The following is a 19,889-nucleotide window of genomic DNA, read 5'->3' as shown; positions in this document are numbered from 1 at the left end:
AGCCTAGGATCACAACCCAAAGTGTAAAAATTAGTTTCTTTCCACATGCCAACATTCTTTGCCACTTTCAGCTTTGCTCTCCTGAAGCAGAGCAAAAACAATTTTTGCTTTAAATTGAAGCATCTAATTGCTCTCTGGGAATGGGCACCTTATGTAGAAACAAAAGATAGGAAGAAATCACTCTCATAACCTGGTAGGACACTTCCCTCAGTAGTTTTGCGGCCAATGACTAACCGAATCATGAACACCTGAGAATAATGAAACTGCCTCAGACCACGAAACACAGATGCTGTCCTGTAAGACAGGGGCCCTGTCTCTTTCCTAATTCTCCTAGAGCAGGGATACCTGACTATCAGGCATAAAAAGAAGAGACAAAGAAAGGGTTGCTCCTCTCTCTGCCACTTCTACTTTGTGTATAACATGCATCCACTTTAGCACAAAGAAGATAAATCAATTCAATGGCTCTTATAATTATCTTGACTGTGGACTCAATTGGTCTAGAAACTACAGCACATCCATCAGACATGGGAATGGCAAGGTGGCAGCCACTTTCAGATTTAGCAACTCAATTTCCTGTCCTTCCAGCACAACTGAACGGATACATGACTGTAGCAGCTGTTAAAACTGGCTATTCCCCTTGGGGTTATCTAATACTCTTCACTTCCGTTTTTCCAGGGACAACAGCATGTGTGAATGTGCATGTAATAGCAGGTGTGCAGGTTAGAGAGACGAAAGTCCTCAAGGACTGGTGATAAATGGCCCACCTAGATTTGAGCATCTTAACTCTATTTCCTTACAAATATATATTGGTGTAAGAACAGATGCTGCAATGGTAGGCTCAAAAGTGAAATGGGGGCTTCCCTGGTGGCACAGCGGTTAAGAATCCGCCTGCCAATGCAGGGGACACGGGTTCGAGCCCTGGTGGGGGAAGATCCCACATGCCGCGGGGCAACTAAGCCCGTGCGCCGCAACTGCTGAGCCTGCGCTCTAGAGCCTGTGAGCCACAACTACTGAAGACCACGTGCCTAGAGCCCGAGCTCTGCAACAAGAGAAGCCACCGCAATGAGAAGCCCGCGCACCGCAGCGAAGAGTGGCCCCCGCTCGCCGCAACTAGAGAAAGCTGCGTGCAGCAACAAACACCCAACACAGCCAAAAAAAGAAATAATAATAAAAAAATTAAAAAGTGAAATGGTGTATTTAATTTTTAAAAATACAACAACATGTTGGGCTTCCCTGGTGGCGCAGTGGTTGAGAGTCCGCCTGCCGATGCAAGGGACACGAGTTCGTGCCCCAGTCCAGGAAGATCCTACATGCCGCGGAGCGGCTGGGCCCATGAGCCATTGCTGCTGAGCCTGCGCGTCCGGAGCCTGTGGTCCGCAGCCTGTGCTCCACAGCGGGAGAGGCCACAACACTGAGAGGCCCGCGTACCGCAAAAAACAAAAACAAAAAAAAAACATGCACACAAAGTAGTTTTAATCTCTCAAATTAATTACAATGAGAAACAATGCACTTTTTCCAATATATTATCGTTTAAAAAACATATTCTGATTCCTTTGGCATTCAACCCTATTTAAAATCAAGCTACAGCCCACACAAGAAAATCAGAATCATTATTTTAAAAGCACAACCACATTTTGGACCCAAACTATTGTATCTCAGGTTCTTTTTCAACCCCACTTCAGAGGCTTGCCTTTGAACCACTTTGGTTATTTTGCAAAATCAAATCCCACCAAATATGGATGGCATTTTCACTCTTTTAATTCCATCCAAAGTAATTTTCTACAAGCCTGAGGCAATTACAAAGGAAAACCTCTGTCCTATTAACCCATACTCTCTTTTATAAAGTGATTATTTATATTATCTCTAAAGTTCTGCTTTCAATGGAGGAGGGCATTCAATATGAAGGGAACAAGAGTACCTAAAGGAAATGAAAATGAGGCATTCAGAGGTCATTCTTTTTTTTTTTTTAAAAGAAGATGTTGGGGGTAGGAGTTTATTAATTAATTAATTTATTTTTGCTGTGTTGTGTCTTCGTTTCTGTGCGAGGGCTTTCTCTAGTTGTGGCAAGTGGAGGCCACTGTTCATCACGGTGCGCGGGCCTCTCACTATGGCGGCCTCTCTTGTTGCGGAGCACAGGCTCCAGACGCGCAGGCTCAGTAGTTGTGGCTCACGGGCCTAGTTGCTCTGCGGCATGTGGGATCCTCCCAGACCAGGGCTCAAACCCGTGTCCCCAGCATTAGCAGACAGATTCTCAACCACTGCGCCACCAGGGAAGCCCCAGAGGTCATTCTTCTTCCTGCTCACCTAGCATCTCCATCCTCACTACCTCACAACCACAAACCTGAAAGTTCTGATGGGGCTACATTTTTTTCCTAGAGAGTAGAGGTTAAGAAAACAACTCAGTTCTGTAGTGGACTGTGCTTCCCACCAAATTCCTGAAGGCCTGCCTCTGAACTGTAAGCCTGAGCTGAGCTATACAGCATGAAAAGGCACAGATATAATCAGGATATTGCCCAATACAGGGCACCACACATACAGGAAACCCAAATATCTTCATTTATTCCCTATGAAACTTGGAAATTATGAACTTTGTAAAGATGTATAACTATTTAAAATATGGTAAAAGTTACAAATAAGCTTTCTATGTGTTGAGCTTAAACTACTTCTCTTGCCATTGCATTCTTTGCTGTCGTAATGAGATGACCATCTCAATTAAAGCACTTTCTTTGTCAAACTACTCCACAATTCAACTACGCAGGTTTTTTTAATGTACAAAGTCAATAAATAGTTTTAACTTACTTAAATTTATAAACAGCAATGTGAACTTAAAGTATACGGGGGACAAAAACAAGCTCACTCTAGCATTTTTCTAAAGACTAGTCAGTCTTTGAGAGTCTTTTCTAAGGGATTCATTCCTCAGATATGAAGTTTGTATGCAAAACTGAAGACATTTGGCCCTTTATAAATAGTCATGGGAAACTTCTTTCTCCCATACTTTTAGTTTGTTTTTACTGTAACAGATGGGAAAAAAATTTAGCAAAGTCATAAAAAAAAAAGGTCTTCTAATAACTGTCACCCTAATGTTAGAGCACTAAAAGCTTAAGGATATGAAATATCTTTAAGAGCAACAACAAAAACTCTTGCTGAAAATTATAAAGACAGTTTGCTTAACTCATCAAATAGGTATAGGCTGGAAAAAACTAGATAGAAATTCCTTCTACCTTTGGTCCAGCTTCTCCTAGGCACATTTAGTTCTAAACACCTTAATCATATAATGACCAAATGACCAAAAATGACCTCAGTCATTTTTCATGAAAGTGTCTCCAGCACAAGCTTAGAACTTCTCTTTAAAATATATTCTGGGGGGTTCCCTGGTGGCACAGTGGTTGAGAGTCCGCCTGCCGATGCAGGGGACACGGGTTCGTGCCCTGGTCTGGGAAGATCCCACATGCCACGGAGCGGCTGGGCCCGTGAGCCATGGCCTCTGAGCCTGCGCATCTGGAGCCTGTGCTCCGCAACGGGAGAGGCCACAACAGTGAGAGGTCCGCGTACCGCAAAAAAAAAATAAATAAATAAATAAAATATATTCTGATATCAAATCAATGTTAAAATTCTACACGGCTTGCCAACAAGCCAAGTCTAAGTCTTCACCTGGGGAATAAAAAACGACCACTAATCAGCATTCTGCAAAATCTCTTGCTATAAGAAATATCTTGCTTTATGCAAACAAAATATCATTTTGTTCTAATTTATATTGAAGTTCAATACTTATATGCCCCACCCCCTGCAGTAAATAGATTTTGAGTTAAATAATCACTACTTCATTTACGAATTTCCTAAGTTGGCCCATGGGATCAGCAAACTTGTATATGGACAGAGGGCAAATATTTTTAGCTTACAGGCCATAATATCTCTGCCTGGACTACTCAACTATAATATGAAAGCAGCCATAAACAATATGCAAATGAGTGGGTATGGCTGTGTGCCAATAAAACCCTTTACAAAGACAGGTAGAGGATAAGGGGTTAATATCCAGAATATGAAGAAAATTCCTAAAACTCAACAACCAAAAAAAGCAAACCCAATTGAAACATAGGGAAAGGACTTGAATGGACATTTCTCAAAAGAAGATATATAAATGGCCAATAAGCACATGATCTGATGCTCAACATCACTAATCATTAGGGAAATGCAAATCAAAACTACAATGAGATACCACCTCACACATATTAGGATGGCTGCGGTCAAAAAAAATAAAATAACAAGTGTTGGCACAGATGTGGAGAAACCAGAAGCCTTGTGCACTGTTTTGGGGAATGTAAAATGGTACAGCTGCTATGGAAAACAGTATGGCAGTCCTCAAAAAAATTAAAAATAGGATGACCATATGATCCAGCAATTCTACTTCAAAAGAATTGAAAGCAGGGTCCCAAAGAGATATGTGAACACCCATGTTCCTAGCAGCATTATTCACAACAGCTCAAATACAGGAAGCAACCTGTGTCCATTAACAGATAAATGGATAAGCAAAATGTGGAATGCTACTCAGCCTCAAAGAGGAAGTAAATTCTGATATATGATACAACATGGATGAACTTTGTGGATATTATAATAAATGAAATAATCCAGTCACAAAAAGACAAACACTGTTTGATTCCACTTATATGAGGTAACCAGAGTGGTCAAAAATCATACAGATCAAAAGTAGAACAGTGGATGCCCGGGGCTGGAGGGAAAGGAGAATGGGGAGTTAGTGTTCAATGAGTACAGAGTTTCAGTTACACAAGATGAAAAGAGTTCTGGAGACGGATGGTGATGACAGTTGCACAACAATGTTAATGTACTTAATACCACTGAACTATACACTTAAAAATGGTTAGCATGTTAAATTTTATGTAAATTATACCACAATTTAAAAAATTGGAGAAAAGAATAAAAGACAAACAGGTAGAGGGTCCATTTCAACCTTCTGGACATAGTTTGCTCAGCCTAAGTTTGCTGACCAATGAGCTAGGATACTGCATTTTAAGTCCTAAGCATATCCATAATATGCTTTTAAAGTTAATACCAAAGTACCACTTCTACACTAACAGCACCTTCCCTCCTTTTCCTTCCTGCATAGTTACAGATAGTTTTTTAAAATAAAGCTCTTAAGATCAGAATTTCTAGGCAATCTCCCAGTGCCTAGAAAAACGTGTTTTATATAAAATAAGGGCTCACAAGTTTTGACTAATTAATTACATAAGAGCAGTTGTCTCAGTAACATAAAGCTTGGCATTTATTATTATATAAATACAATTGGCACTTCAATAATAAGGTTAGGTGATAATGTTATTAAATTATCCTCTAACACATTCAAAGGACATTAGACTTTGAACAGAATATCTAGCACTGTCTTAATAAACAATTTCATTTTTCTTATTTGGTCAAAAAGCCTACTTTTGAAATTAAGCTATAATAAATTTAATAGCTGCCTAAGAGCAAAAATAAGTACAGCTATGTCATAATGTCATCTGACAAAATGGCTGTCAGTTTACTATGTTAAATTAAATCAACCTAAACACATGAAAATGTTAATTATGACTTTAAAGAAATAATTAAGTTCCTTTTAAATGCTAGGCATTGGGGTTTTTTTATATGCATTTGATTTTGTACGAGTTTTTTTTAATACACTATAAATATAATTTTAAGAAGAATCAAGACAATGCATCTATAAAGCCTCTTTAAATAATCCATTCAGTATAATCCATGGTAGCAAACATCCTGGGTAACAGGCCTAGTGATGAAGAGCACAGGTTTGGGTATCAGACCTTGTTTCTATTATTCTTGCATCCCTTAGTGTTGTATGGCCTTGAGTGTGTTAATTAAGCTCTCTGAGCCTCAGTTCCAAAATCATAAAATGGAGTTAACATACTTCCTCAAAAAGGAGTAAAAAAAAAAAAAATTTTTTTTAAACAGTACCGTAGAGCACCTAAATGGAATCTTTCAAAAGGCAAAATAAAGCTGAAAGTTAGTCTTGAGTTTCCTAAAAATGTTAAATAGCAGCCTCCATTCCATTTATGGCTTCATCTCCTTCTCAGCTGCTGATACCGACTTAATCAATGGTTCTCAGATCTGGCTGCATATGAGAATCACCTAGCAGCATTTTAAAATTCTCCATGCCCTTGTCCCCTACCAGGCCAATTAAAATCAGAATAGGTAGGAGTGTGAGAGCATGGGTATTTGTTTTAAAAGATACTCAGGTGATTATGTTAAAACCTCAGCTAAGGCATTCAACTTCTAAGTAGCCAGTAAATGTTAGCTAACAAGAACTCAGTTTATACAATCAGTACAACTTTAGAACCAATAATGTATCCAAATAAAAGCTTAAGAAAGCAGCTGCTAAATCATTTCTTAATTTTTACTATGCCTTCAATTAACTCCATAGTTACAATTCTGCAAAATTATAAAGAAATAGGCTTTTATACCTGAACCATGCCTGATAATTTGTTTCAGAATCAAAACACTAAGGTGCCTCAAAGCAAGGTCAACTACACTTTTGACATTTAAATTTCAAAGAGTTAAAAATATACATCTCGGGACTTCCCTGATGGCTCAGTGGTTAAGAATCCACCTGCCAATGCAGGGGACACGTTTGATCCCTGGTCGGGAAGACCCCACATGCCCCGGAGCAACTAAGCCCATGTGCCACAACTACTGAAGCCCGCACGCCCTAGATCCCATGCTCTGCAACGAGAAGCCACCGCAATGAGAAGCCCGTGCACCTCAATGAACAGGAGCCCCATTTCGCCGCAACTAGAGAAAGCCTGCGCGAAGCAACGAAGACCCAACGCGGCCAAAAAAAAAAAAATTCTACCATTAAAAAAATATATGTGTGCGTGTGTTTTGGCAAGTAAAAACACCAGCACTAGTAGTTCTAAAGATAATGTACTCAGCTGAAATTTATCATATTGTGGTCTGGAAAAGATTAAAAGCAATTAGTGCAATGAACTCGGCAACTAACATCCTGGGTTTTCCTTCAGGTTTTGCCACTAATTTGCTCTGGGCCTTCTGTAAAAATCACTGTGTCTGTGCTTCAGATTCTCATTTGTAAAATAAGGAGTTGCACTAAATTTCTTTAAAATGACATGTGACAAGGATGTAAAACTTGGAAAATTACATACAGACGGGTTCTTTAGAGCAGTAATATCCAAGGATAAGGTCTAAAGTAGGCCTCATAGGCTATTAATGAGTCATGATTTAATTAGTTTTATAGTAAAGAATTTACTTTCCAAACCTAACATTTTATTATAACATATTGATTGGGACTGCTCCCTGCCACCTCCCAAAACCTTATATCTAGGATAATTCTTGTTTCCCACAATTAAAACCTTTTAATGTTCTGGGGTTTTGAGAAAAAGAACAACAGTAATGTTGAATAATGAATATTCAACAAATATAATAGGCACTTGGGATATGCCAAAGGGACAAGACAGACAAGTGAAAGAAGACAAAGTAGAGAAGTAATTTTTTATGTTTATACCTTTCAGATATTGTTAACGTCTCTGAATAATGCAAAGTAAAATGATACGGGGGGGGTTATTTCAGATAAGATGTTGAAGCATTTTTCCACGTCTCTCCTTAAATTTGGAGAGGGAAGAGCAAATTTCTAAAAAGTATTTTCCTCATATTTGAGAAATTAGATAAAGCAGTTTTGTACATTCTTTTGAAGCAAAGAATTTCGGTTTAACCTTTAAATCCTCAAAAGTAAAATCCAAAGCGTCTTACTATAGTTGTGCTTATCACTAGAAAGCTCTTTCCGTTTCCTTCATGTCAGAGCCATCTGTTCTCACCTATTTTACTCACAAGTATTATATGATTTCTAAACACTCAAGTGTATTCGTGTATTTTGTGTATGTGCATATGCTGGGTTCTTTTTCTTTTCTTTTCAAATAGTACCTAATCTAATCCATTTTTAAATCCACCAGTCTAATACTATCTTATTTGGGGGTACCTGAGTACATTTCAGTATTCCTGCAGCTCCATTTAGAGGTCCATGCTTTTATAATTAATATCTTCCTGCCAATGTATTTCTTTCCTCATACATCCTAATGTGATAATATATGAAAGAATATATGATAATATCTAAGTAATGAAAAAACTGGGGAAAGAATAGAAACGGAAGTCAACAGAAATATGGCTATTTGCAGAGGGGAGAAGATAACTAACTGGAACAAAATGAAAGAATTAATTCATACACTACGTGTTTCCTCTACGTAAGCATTATACTAAATATCTTTTATATTAGTCATGTTGCTTTGAGACTTTTCCATGTTTCCTCTAGACATCTGCCAATGTTCGCATGGTCTCTGATGAATAAACATGCTGTGACTTGCTTCTAAGGAAACGTGTGTCATGTTCCAGGGAAAAATGACTTCTCTACTCTCAAATCAGGAAGACTGTACAAATCTCATTCATTAGCTACAAAGTCGGTTTTTCCTTAACGTTTCTTTTCTGAAATGTTCATATTCTCTTGAGTGCATTTCTGTGCTTGGATTAACTATCAGAAAAGAAACTGAGTTGGGGGAACACTTGTAGGAAAAAGTTACACTTCACCAAAGGGTTTTCCCACTTCAGGAGCTCAACTAGCGCCCATGTTAAGCCTTCACTGTTTACCAAGACGAAGGTTATTTTCAGGTTCTTCCCATCTCTTGCAGAACTACCTGTTCTCATTACTATTTACCCAAACGCTTAGCAAGGTGATTATTAGCATATTTGGCAGGAAGACGTGCTCCATTTAATATTAACTCACCATGTGACAGACCCTTCCACTCCAATCTCACCTAAACATGTGAGGATACGAAGAAAGTAATCGTGTGTTGGCGGTCTGACTCTGCACTAGGCTTTGGCATTAGCAATTGGCCACAGACAATCAGAGGCGCGCACCCGGCCGTGTCCCGGAACTGTCATGCGGGCTGACAGCTGGCACACGTTCCTGTCGCCCTCCACCCTCTCGCAGAAAGCCCCTTCCTTACATTCACCTTGACACTCCACCTGCTGGGCCTCATCCACCGGCCAAGAAAACTGTTTTCCCCTTCCCAGGAGCTCACTAACAGGTATCGTCCCGCCGCTCGCCCAGAGCCCCAACAAGGGGCCCTTTGTTACCATTTTTGCTCCCGGACTCCTTACCCAATTCCTGGCATTCAGCTGCCCTTGAGCAACTCAGAGCAGCCCCGGTAGGAAAGCAATCAAAAACTACCCGAGCCCCCATCCCGGGCGGCCTCCTAGGAGGCCGGGAGGAAGCAGCCTCGTCGTCCGCGTGTTCTGCAGCGGGTGAATCTGGCCGCCGGCGGGGTGGCGACCTGCCAGCCAGGTGACCGGGTGGAGGCCCGGCTGCCCTCGCCCTCGCCCTCCCCAGTGAGCGTCGGTGGAGTGGCGCTCGAGGCTTACCCTGCGGGGGTCGCCGGCGGGAGCGCCGCCGGGACGTCCTGCGCGCGCTGGGCTCGGCCGTCCATCGCCCTGCGGGGCGCTGCGCGGGCTCCGGCTCCTAGGCGGCGCGTCACTGCTGGAGTGGGAGAGGCCGGCGGGTCAGGGCGGGACGCACGCTTTCCCGAGGCCTGAACGGGGCTGGCCGCGCGTCAAGAGCCCGCCCGAGCTGTCCCTAGCCCTGGACCAACCCGCCCGCCTCCCGGGTGCGCTTCCACCTGCGGGCCCGGCTCCCAGCCCGCGGGCAGCGCCGCCGGAGGGTCTACCGGCTGCCGGCAGCCGCGGCGGCTGGAGGCGGCGCTGCAGCCCCCGCCCCGTGGGGTTACTGGGTAGCCATTTGGCGCCGCTTGGGGAGGGAGCGGAGCTACCCAGGCTGGAAGGAGGAGGAGCGGGGCGAGGAGCGAGGCGCACAGGCACAGCCGCCAAGGCGGCAGCGCGATCCCGAGCTTCTCAAACAAAACGCCCTGGGAAAACTTTTCACAAAGAAAAGTCGGGAGGGCTCCTTTCTCTTTTCCCACCCAGGGCTCCTACTTTCTTTTCAAAAGGAAACAGTGGCTGCCTGTTCTCTCCCGCGGCTTCCTCTCCCACTCTTCCCTCCCCCGGCCCGCGCGCTCGCATTCGGCTCTCAAGCCGGGACTGGGAGGAAGGGGAAAGCGGCAGCCTCTCCGCGAGCTCAGCCCAGCGCCTACCCTACCCCGCGGGCGGGTGCCGGGCGCGATGTAGCCTCTCCCCGGGCCGGCTGACTCACCCTGCCCCATTTCCCTCCCCGGAGCCCGGGAGCTCGCAGCTGTCTCCGCCGGACCTCCACCCAGAAGTGGCGACGGGGCTCGGCGGCATCGGAGCGAGACAGGCAGCGAGCCGGAGAGAGAAACGGGGCGGGGGTGGGCGAGTGGTAATTTCCTTCCCCCGGGGCTTCGGGGCTTTGGGGTCTAGCTGGGGAAGCCGAACGGAAAGGAGGCTCCCGCGCAGCGTGTTCCCATTCCCACCGCTAGGGCGTCGCTTCGGGAAGCCCGGCGCTCCCCAGCCGTACAGGTGGGGAGGAAGGGAGGGTACCTGCCCTGCGAGGAGCGGAGAGGAGGACCCGGGCTCCGCGGAAGTGCCGGGAGAAACTGGCGGAACAGGGCCTGCAGCTTGCCCTCCCTGCAGTCTGACTTTCCCCGTCCAGGGTGCTTCCCCTCCCCCAACCTGACCTCTAAGGTTGCTATTCTGCTAAAAGCACACCTGTGACACTGTGATCTTTCTAATTGGTGGCAGGTTTAAGGTTGCCCTGTCTTCAGACGTATATGTCTTTCTTTCTTTCTTTGTTTTAAGCCTGTAACAGCTGTGACCGGACAATATTATGTCTGATGACAATCTGTAAACTAGGAATCGAATGATAGGTTTTATACACCTCTTGAAAGTTTTACGGGAAGAAAGGAATCCCTTAGACAACCGTGTACTTGTTTATACATTTTAGTTCCCACGTGCATGCTCTTTACGTGATTCTTTACACCTGACAAACAGGTATATTTGCATACCTTTATGTTATTATACGTGCCAATTGTTGTAAGGTGCAAGCCATTTTTGACGGGTCTAAAAGCTTGCGTTCAGAAAAAATAACGTGAAATTAATTAAGAAATTTACGGTTTAAAAATTAAAATATTTCAATAAACTGTAGTAGAGAGGTTAAGTGAAAGAGCGTCCTAAAAGAGGCTCTACTGTGGTATTAGCATCATGTAACACATCTGTGTTAGCCCCTTCAACCAGTTGATAGAATAATATTTGGTAGGTGGTAAAAATTAAATTGTTACTTAGGACCAATGCTTGACTAAATGCTCTTTAAGGTATATATCCATTGTAACAACCAAAAAGATTGCTGAAACGAAGTAACATACTAAATACTTAGTAATATGCCGTTTGTCTCTTATGGACAGACATCAGTATTTATTCCTTCCTGTGCGTAATATATGCCTTTCAGTGTATCTCTACATATGAAAAGAAAAAACAAGTAGCTTATTTGGATTACAATATCAGAACCATATATGAAAAAGTTGCTTTTTAATATTTTACTTAATATTAATCAAATCAGTTCATTTAAATCCATCTGGATTTTAATCTAAACACAGTTTAAACAATTTCATGAATCAGTTATGCCTCTGAATGACTAGCTTTTACAGTTGCTCACACAGACAATAATGTAAACATTGAGTAATAGTGAAACTACTTAAAGTCTGTAGCTTTCAATCACCAGATGAAGATTAAACTTTAGTTTCAGCCTTAATTTATGGCATGCTAGTAATTTTATTAACTCCATTAGTCTAATCTGACCATAAAACCCTAGCATAACATTTCATAACTGCTGAAGGCTTTTGGAGTGTTTACCCATTTTTTTCTGTCCTCTTTCTGGTTTTAGGTGTAGGGGAGGATTATACTCTCCACCCCACTGAAATTAGGTATCATGATGTAAATTTGCTTTAGTAAGTAAATGTGAGCAGACATGAAATGTTTCATTTCCTGGTAGAATCACTTAAGAGCCAGTGCTGGATTTTCTATGCTCTCTTCCCTTGCTGCTGCAATCATGGAAGTTTATATTAAGATGGAGGTGGCACAGGACTGAAGGATCCTGGCATGCTGTACAATCCTGAGCACAGCTGTCCTGGAGAGCCCAGAACCTACAACAGAATCTGCATAAAGCAAGAAATAAACTTGTGTTGGGGTAAGCTTCTAAAATATTGCAGTGATTTGTTGTCCAGCATTACTTAGCCTACCTTAGATATAATTATATTTGACAACTTTCAGAATCCCTAATAGGCTAGGCTTGATGTTCTCATACGGAAGACACTAAACTATCCCCCCTGTAGTCTGCTGGTTACATAGTTCATTAGCAAAGTTAATGTAATCAAAGTTGCTATAAATCTTTGTACGTGATAGTGGAAAACTATCCCCCCCCCCGACATCCGTCCTTCCCTCTCCTTGTGATGACCTATTGCAAAATTGTCCAAGTTTCCAAGATGCTGCTCAATTTCTCTCTATTCGGAAATCTCCCTTGCCCACTCCATCAAATCATTTTTAATTCATGTGCTTAAGTGTTATATCCTCTGGAAGACTTTCTGGACTGCACATGGAGAATTAGCCCTTCCCTTTCTTAGCCCCCTTTAGATTCTGCCAGGTGGGACCAGGCCCCATGACACTTTGTTTCAGTTACTCATTTACACAAGCAAAGAGTTGGAGTGCTTAAGGGGCCACATTTTATCCTTTGTGTCCTGCAAGGACAGCGCAGAATACAGGAAGCTCTCCGCATATATATGTGGAATGAATTACGGAGTAAGGGAATCCTTAAGGATTCCACTCCTAGGGTACTTGTAAGAGGTGAGTGGGACCTCAAGTCGCAGAAAGACTTTTCAATTCAGAGGGACCAGTAGACCATTGTAAACAGAACAGATAAAAGTTGAGTTTGTTCTAGTAGGGAGAGAAGACTTATTTTCCACAAGGTAACCTGATGGAGTTAGTTTCAAAATCACTACTGTCTATAAAGTAAAAATATAAATTACACTTTTCATGGCTCTATGTTTGGATTTATAATTGTATTATCAAGTTATACCTTTTATTTTTATAATCAAACATTCTAGAGATTAAAAGTACAGAAATAGTGCTTTCTGGTCAATTTCAATGAGCTTTAAACTCATCAGATTTTATACTTTGAAACTTGGACAATCATTGAACTTTTTTTCATAACAGACTTTTCAAGTAGATTATATATTTATGAATTAAATTTTATTTCAATAAAGGGAATATTTATTGAATGTCTGCAATACGAAGCATTGTGCTAGGGAAACAAAAGATGGCAAAGATATTGCCTCTGCCCTGGAGGGGCTCACAGACCACTGGGATCATCAGTAATATTTTTGTGGCACTCAACCAAATGAAAGTTAAAGGAAACTGGTCAATAACCTGTAGGAGTCTCTACTTCTCTCCCAAAGGATAAAGTTAAATGTATTTTCAGTCCTACTTATCAAAAGAAGAAATGCCTGAGTTTAATATGCTATGTCTCTTATAAATGGCACTATATTTCTATATCATCATATACATTTCTAGGCAAAGGCTCTCTTATTAACATGCATACTTTCCAGGATAAAGGTAAGGCCTGGAGAAACGTGCACAGGCATGCAGATGTGTAAAATATTTAGTACAATGGGCATGCAAGAGGGCCAAGTTTTCAGTGCCCATCCAAGTTCTAAGCTGCAGATTCAGATATGTCAGCACCAAGTTGCCTAAAACCCACTTTCTCCTTCCCTCTTTTTTTTTTTTTTTTTGCGGTACGCGGGCCTCTCACTGTTGTGGCCTCTCCCGTTGCAGAGCACAGGCTCCGGACGTGCAGGCTAAGCGGCCATGGCTCACGGGCCCAGCCACTCCGCGGCATGTGGGATCTTCCCAGACCGGGCCACAAACCCGTGTCCCCTGCATCGGCAGGCGGGCTCTCAACCACTGCGCCAGCAGGGAAGCCCTCCTTCCCTCTTTAAGATGTCCTTTTGTCAAAGTGAATTTCTATTACTAGATTATGTAATCTGTTACTGGTTGGCAGTAAATTTCTTACTCATTGGAAGAGGATAAGCCTTTTTATGTCATTAAAGTATCAGTGCCGTTAAAAATACCCTCGTGGGGCTTCCCTGGTGGCGCAGTGGTTGAGAATCTGCCTGCCAATGCAGACGACCTGGGTTCGAGCCCTGTTCTGGGAAGATCCCACATGCCACGGAGCAACTGGGCCCGTGAGCCACGACTACTGAGCCTGCGTGTCTGGAGCCTGTGCTCCGCAACAAGAGAGGCCACGACAGTGAGAGGCCCGCGCACCGCAATGAAGAGTAGCCCCCACTCGCCAAAACTAGAGAAAGCCCTCGCACAGAAACGAAGACCCAACACAGCCAAAAATATAAATAAATAAATAAATAAAATTGAACTATCAATTCCCAGATGGCTGTCATTGATGTTTCTCTTTATTCTCCTTTCACTTCTCCTGTGAGAAACAAGAACATTTATAAAAAAAAAAAAAAAAACCCTCGTGATTTAAAATTTAAACACCATTCAAATAATGGATATTTCCTCTCTTTGAAAAAAAAGGCTAAGGAGGAAAAATCAATTCAAATATGTATCTATTTGACATAATACAATTAACAAACTCTTGGTGTTTAGCATTTTAATATTGTCCATTAAATTATCACTGTAACTGGGAACTACGTCTCTCCTTTTATAAGTCTTGAGCTTGGTAAACTTAATTGCTTGTCAGTTTCCATGTATCAAAATGTACAATTTTGAGCCAGGCAGCCACTGACTCTGGCTTTCCAGGCATAAAATCTAACAAGTCTCAGCACATTTCCTTCTGGCAAGGCTTGCCACCCCCTCGCCTGCCTTTTCTCTTGGGAGGCTGAGCATGTGTGTGATTAGCTAAGTACCACAGTGGTTAAGAGCTCAGCCTCTGGAGCCAGGCAGATTTGAGTTCACATCCCTGGCTTGGCTACTTAGTATCTGGGTGACATGAGGAGAGTTTCTGTTCCTGGTAAAGAAAAAAACACCAGTGCAGATAAAATCAGTGTCCAGGGAGGGTAATGGAGATCCTTTTCTTAAGAATGTTACAAATGGGAGCCACCTGTGTCTTGGTTAAGGCTCCGTTTATGAAGCAGAATTCTTCCTGCTCCAAGCTGAGAGTTCTGGCTTTTTGTGCTTTTGATGATCTTGATCACGTGACTCAGCTAGGGCATCTTCAATTTCCTTATCACTATAACGAGTCTATAAATATTCCATGGTCTTTGAGCTCTTTTTGTCTTTATGCTGAGTAATCAAGTTCACTGTGTCAAAAACTATTGAATTTTTATATGTGGATGATTAATAACAAGACTTCGCATTGTAACACCTGAAAAACGCTTTCCTTTACTGACTCTACCTTGAGCCTTTCAGGAGCTTGCAGAGTCAGTCCTATCCCTACTTTACAGTTCTGAGAACTGAAGCAAGTGACTTGCCCGAAGCTGCAATACTAGTGAAGTAGCAAAACTAGGATCAAAAATTACTTCTTCTGGTTTCTATTTTTAAATTTTTTAGTGACACTAAAGCTACCTTGCTGCAAGGATAGCACTTAAAAAAAATGTTATACCACAGCAAATTAATGTTATTATGTAAACAACATGTTGAACATCTTTTCCCATCTCTGAACTCTAGGTCAGCTTTGAAGGTACTGGCTACCTAAACCTGCCTTGTCCCAAAGGACCCATTTTAGTCTGGGGAGACTTTGAGGTTGTGGATGTTTCCAGTTTCATCCAAGGAATATGAAGGTCTGGGGCGAAAACACAAAAATTCAAGGATGATCAGAAATTCAGATGCATTCTGGAGTGAGCTACGCTTGACCAAACAAAGAACAAAGTTGCTACAAAATCTAGTTATTAATAATCCATGTTCTCCTGTCGGATCACAGAACCACTCAAGACACTCTGAAAACTGTACAAAACGGGAGTAAGTTGAAATAGATCCCTCCGTGTTCTTATCAAAAGCCATCCTGTGAAAGATTTTCAGCTAAATTAATTATATTATGTATTTTCCTCCACTTACAAGAAAAAAAAATCTATCTGGGAACATGAAAGGCAGCCAGACAAGGAAAATAAATCACAAAATGTATATTTAGGATACTGATATTATGATAGAAAACACTCACTACCAAAGTCCATCTCGTGTATAGAGATTATCACACATATCAGGTATGTTTTTTTAAATTTCTTTGAACATTAATTATTGGCTATTTTAGCTATTTCACCCTGGTGACTGAAATAGAAGTGGAAAGATGATAGGAAAGCAGAAAAGGATGGAGTTATAAACTGTATGTATGTGAGTGTGTCAACTTTGAGTCTTTTTTTTAAGCTTATTTAGTAAATGGAAAAAATACCTATTTCATTAACAGACTTAGCAGAATGTCTAGCATATAGAGGGCACGCAGAAGCAGCTCTAGCCATACTAGTCTAAGTCTGCAATTTAAAAAGGTACTAGAAGGAGCTTTGCAAATCACTGTTGACTGAAATAAAAAATTTTCTCCTGGGCTTATAGTATTATCAGACATCACAAGACAAGTAGGTAGAAGATAAGACTACTTGAATAAAGTGATTTTCTTATTCGGTATGTTTTTATATGATGACATATTTACAGGGATAATAATATATATTTTCTAGATCTTTACAATTTTTTGTTGTAATAAATAAAGTGGATGACTTTGGTCAGAAAGGAACAAATATTCTCATACAGAGATCTAGGAATGTTCTAAGTAAAAAAAGAGTTATTTTTGGAATGAAAAAACGTAAAAGTGGGTTAAGATATTCTTTCTGAGGATGCTAATGTACAAATCATTTTTAACATCTTAATTCTCTGATACATAGGAACTATTTATTATAATCAGTGGCCTTTTCTTTGGAATATTACTAAAACATAGTTTTACATCTGGCAAATGTAAGTCTACTTTTCTCTCTATATATTTTGATTTAAATTAAGTGTTGCCTCAATAGCTCTGGGCATGATTCTTAAGCATGTTATAAATTTTGCAATCTGTTAATGCATAGAACAAGATGAGCTATTGCTAACACTACTATTTCAACACCTAAGAGCTTCCTTCCAATTCTTTCTGAAATATCTCACCTTTTTTTTTTTCCCTAACGTTAGAGGAGGTTAAGGAATTTACAAGTTGGTAGAACATGGTAATGGTAGTTTTGGAATACGATCCTTCCATTTAAACTTTAAAGTCAAGTCAATTCAGTGAAGCTAGTAATTTTATAATTATCATAGTTTTATTAGTGGGAGTTCATAATCCCATATCTGAAGAAAAATTTAGAAAATAATTTTGTAATTTTTAGCTTGTCCGTCAGTAAGATGGTGATAAATTAGTATGATATTCTATGTTACAAGGTTTGAATTATGAATAAATATTTTTTAAAAGTCTAACTGTAATAGATAGGGATCATACAATGTTAAATCTGAGAAAGACTTTAGAGATTGTCCACTCAAGCCACCCATTACATTTATTAGAAAACTGAGATATAAATAGGGCTGTCAGATTTTGCAGGATGCCCAGTTAAATTTGAATTTCAGATAAACAATAGATAATTTTTGGCATAAGTATGTCCTATGCAATATTTAATTATACTAAATAATTATTTGTTGTCCATTTGAAATTCCAATTTAACTGGGTATCCTGTGTTTTATCCAGCAACTGTACCCACAGAAGTGTCATAATTCTTTTCTTTTTTTTCTTTTTTTTGGCCATGCCACACAGCATTCAGGATCTTAGTTCCCTGACCAAGGATTAAACCTGTGCCCCGTGCAGTGGAGTCCTAACCACTGGACCACCAGGGAATTCTATAATTCTTTTCAAAGGGTATACAGTTAACTATACACTGATGAAGGATTAGAATCTGAACAATTAAGGGGTTTACAGAAAACTCTTACAAAGGATTAAGTTCTATAGTAGAATGTTTTAGAAAAGCAAAATAACCTTATGTCATAACCATAATTTTATAGGAAACTGAAAACAATCGAATCATTTAAAATGGAAACCTTCTAATCTATTGACTCTATCAAGTTCTAAATTGCTTTATTCTCTTAGAATTTGAAAAGTGCTTACATTTAAAAATCAGAGTTTCTTTTTTTTAATTTTCCCTAAGACAAGAGTAGCTCAACTGGTCCTCACTGTTAACCAGAACTGAATACCACTTATTCCTCTAAGCATGCTTTCTGAATTTGTCTAGTCAATGATTAAAGTAAATTTTAAGTGTCATGAAAGTTATGAAAAACTAAGAATTAGAATAATTTAGTATCTTATAGCTCTAGTCTGATCTAAACTTGACGTTTTAGATTGTTATCCCTTATTTTATAATACATTTTTATCATCACAAGCTACCTTTATTCATTTTTGCGGGTAATTTATAACAAATCCAAGACTTAAATAGCACTGACATGCTGTATATTAACCAGCGTCAGCTACAGAGAGGTAGACAGGAGTGTCGCATGGGGGCTTCCTGGAAACTGAGGCAGGACTCTTGAGTTGCCTTATGTAGTGAGGGCATGTGCCCCAAAGTTCTTACTTAGGCTTCTCCATTTCTCCTTGAGTAAATTTATCCTTTTCATATAGATCTCTAATCATCTCACATAAGTTTTCAAAATTATCAACATAAAGTTGATAATATCCTATTTGTTTAGTCTTGAAAAAAAACTGTAGTTAAGTTGCATTTTTTTCATTCCAGATGTGTTTATTTGTCTTCCCTCTTTTATTCTTGTTAATCTTGACAGAGGTATGTCAGTTTTATAAGACTTCTAAAATAATCAACTTTTGGCTTTGTTGATCCCCATTGCATATTTACTTCCAATTTTTTTTTTCCAAAATTTTTAAATGTAATGCATGGCTCTGTGAAGTGGTTCCTGGGAAAAGGTCAAATTGGGGTTAGAAGTCACTTTATCAGGCATGTTATAGAGATGATACCTGCCCTGAGTGGGAAGTTGGACCAATGTTTTAGATACCCTCCAAATGTAAGAATCTTTGTTTTTGAGAGCTGTGTTATTTAGCAAGAGTAGCAGTTGTAGCTAACTCCAAATTATAATTCTTTTAAATAAAAGTATTCCTTAGAAATATGAAATAAGAAAACATGGTAAAAAAATAAAAGATTTTATAGAGAACAAACTAGTGGTTACTGGTGGGGAGGGGGGAGGGGCAGGGGCAATATAAGAGTAGGGGAGTAAGAGGTAAAAACTATTATGTATAAAATAAGCTACAAGAATATATTGTAGAACATGGGGAATATAGCCAGTATTTTATAATAACTCTAAATGGAGTATAATCTTTAAAAATTGTGAATCACTATATTGTACACCTGTAATTACATAACATTGTACAGCAACTATACTTAAAAAAATAATAAATAAAAATAACTGGTCCTAAAATTCTACAAAAGTTTTTATTAAGAATGCACACTACAACACATGGTACCTTTTAGCAAGCCATAAAGAAAGAAAATCTCGTGCTAATATTATAATAATAATACATTTGATATTTGTTATACTTATTTATAAGGTGGTAAAGAGCTCTATATATTTTAAAGATATAATTAATTCTTGCAACATGCTTATAAGGCAAAGAGAAGGCATAATTATTCTTGTTTTAAAGATGAAAAAATGCAGCTCAAGTTTATTGTAGGATTACCTTGCGGCCACAGAAATTAGTGGAAGAGTAGTGCTTGAGTCTCCACATTTCAGTAAAGAACACAGAACATTAATGTATCTTAATACCAGGAACTATTTTTAAATTACTTGTGGAATATAACATTCTTTTCAGTTATTTTAACATTAGATTAAGGTTATTGTAATTAATAATAATAATATTAGAATCATTGTAAAAATGATAAAATAGAGTAAAAAATGCATTGGAA

At 39.9% G+C, this 19,889-nt stretch overlaps 1 protein-coding gene across 6 annotated transcripts in view; it reads right to left on the bottom strand.

Annotated features, from left to right (window-relative positions):
- The window catches only part of COBLL1 (cordon-bleu WH2 repeat protein like 1), a 163,771-nt gene extending 153,416 nt beyond the window's left edge, over positions 1 to 10,355 (bottom strand). For 4 of the 6 annotated variants that reach the window (XM_019922406.3, XM_073807638.1, XM_019922403.3 and 1 more), the window contains exons 1-2: positions 10,214 to 10,355; positions 9,430 to 9,544 (exon numbers count right to left, since the gene is read on the bottom strand). In XM_019922406.3, the coding sequence (XP_019777965.2) occupies positions 9,430 to 9,544; positions 10,214 to 10,223 (125 nt within the window). In that variant the 5' untranslated portion in view covers positions 10,224 to 10,355. Of the gene's footprint in view, positions 1 to 9,168; positions 9,297 to 9,429; positions 9,988 to 10,213 lie in introns of those variants that run through there. The other 2 variants (XM_073807639.1, XM_019922405.3) reach the window with 2 other exon arrangements.
- Positions 10,356 to 19,889: the final 9,534 nt, after the last annotated feature.

This window comes from Tursiops truncatus, chromosome 7 (assembly GCF_011762595.2).
Source record: "Tursiops truncatus isolate mTurTru1 chromosome 7, mTurTru1.mat.Y, whole genome shotgun sequence".
Classification (NCBI taxonomy): domain Eukaryota; kingdom Metazoa; phylum Chordata; class Mammalia; order Artiodactyla; family Delphinidae; genus Tursiops; species Tursiops truncatus.
The sequence above is the reverse complement of the archived record's forward strand: the minus strand, read 5'-3'. Positions and strand labels throughout refer to the sequence as shown.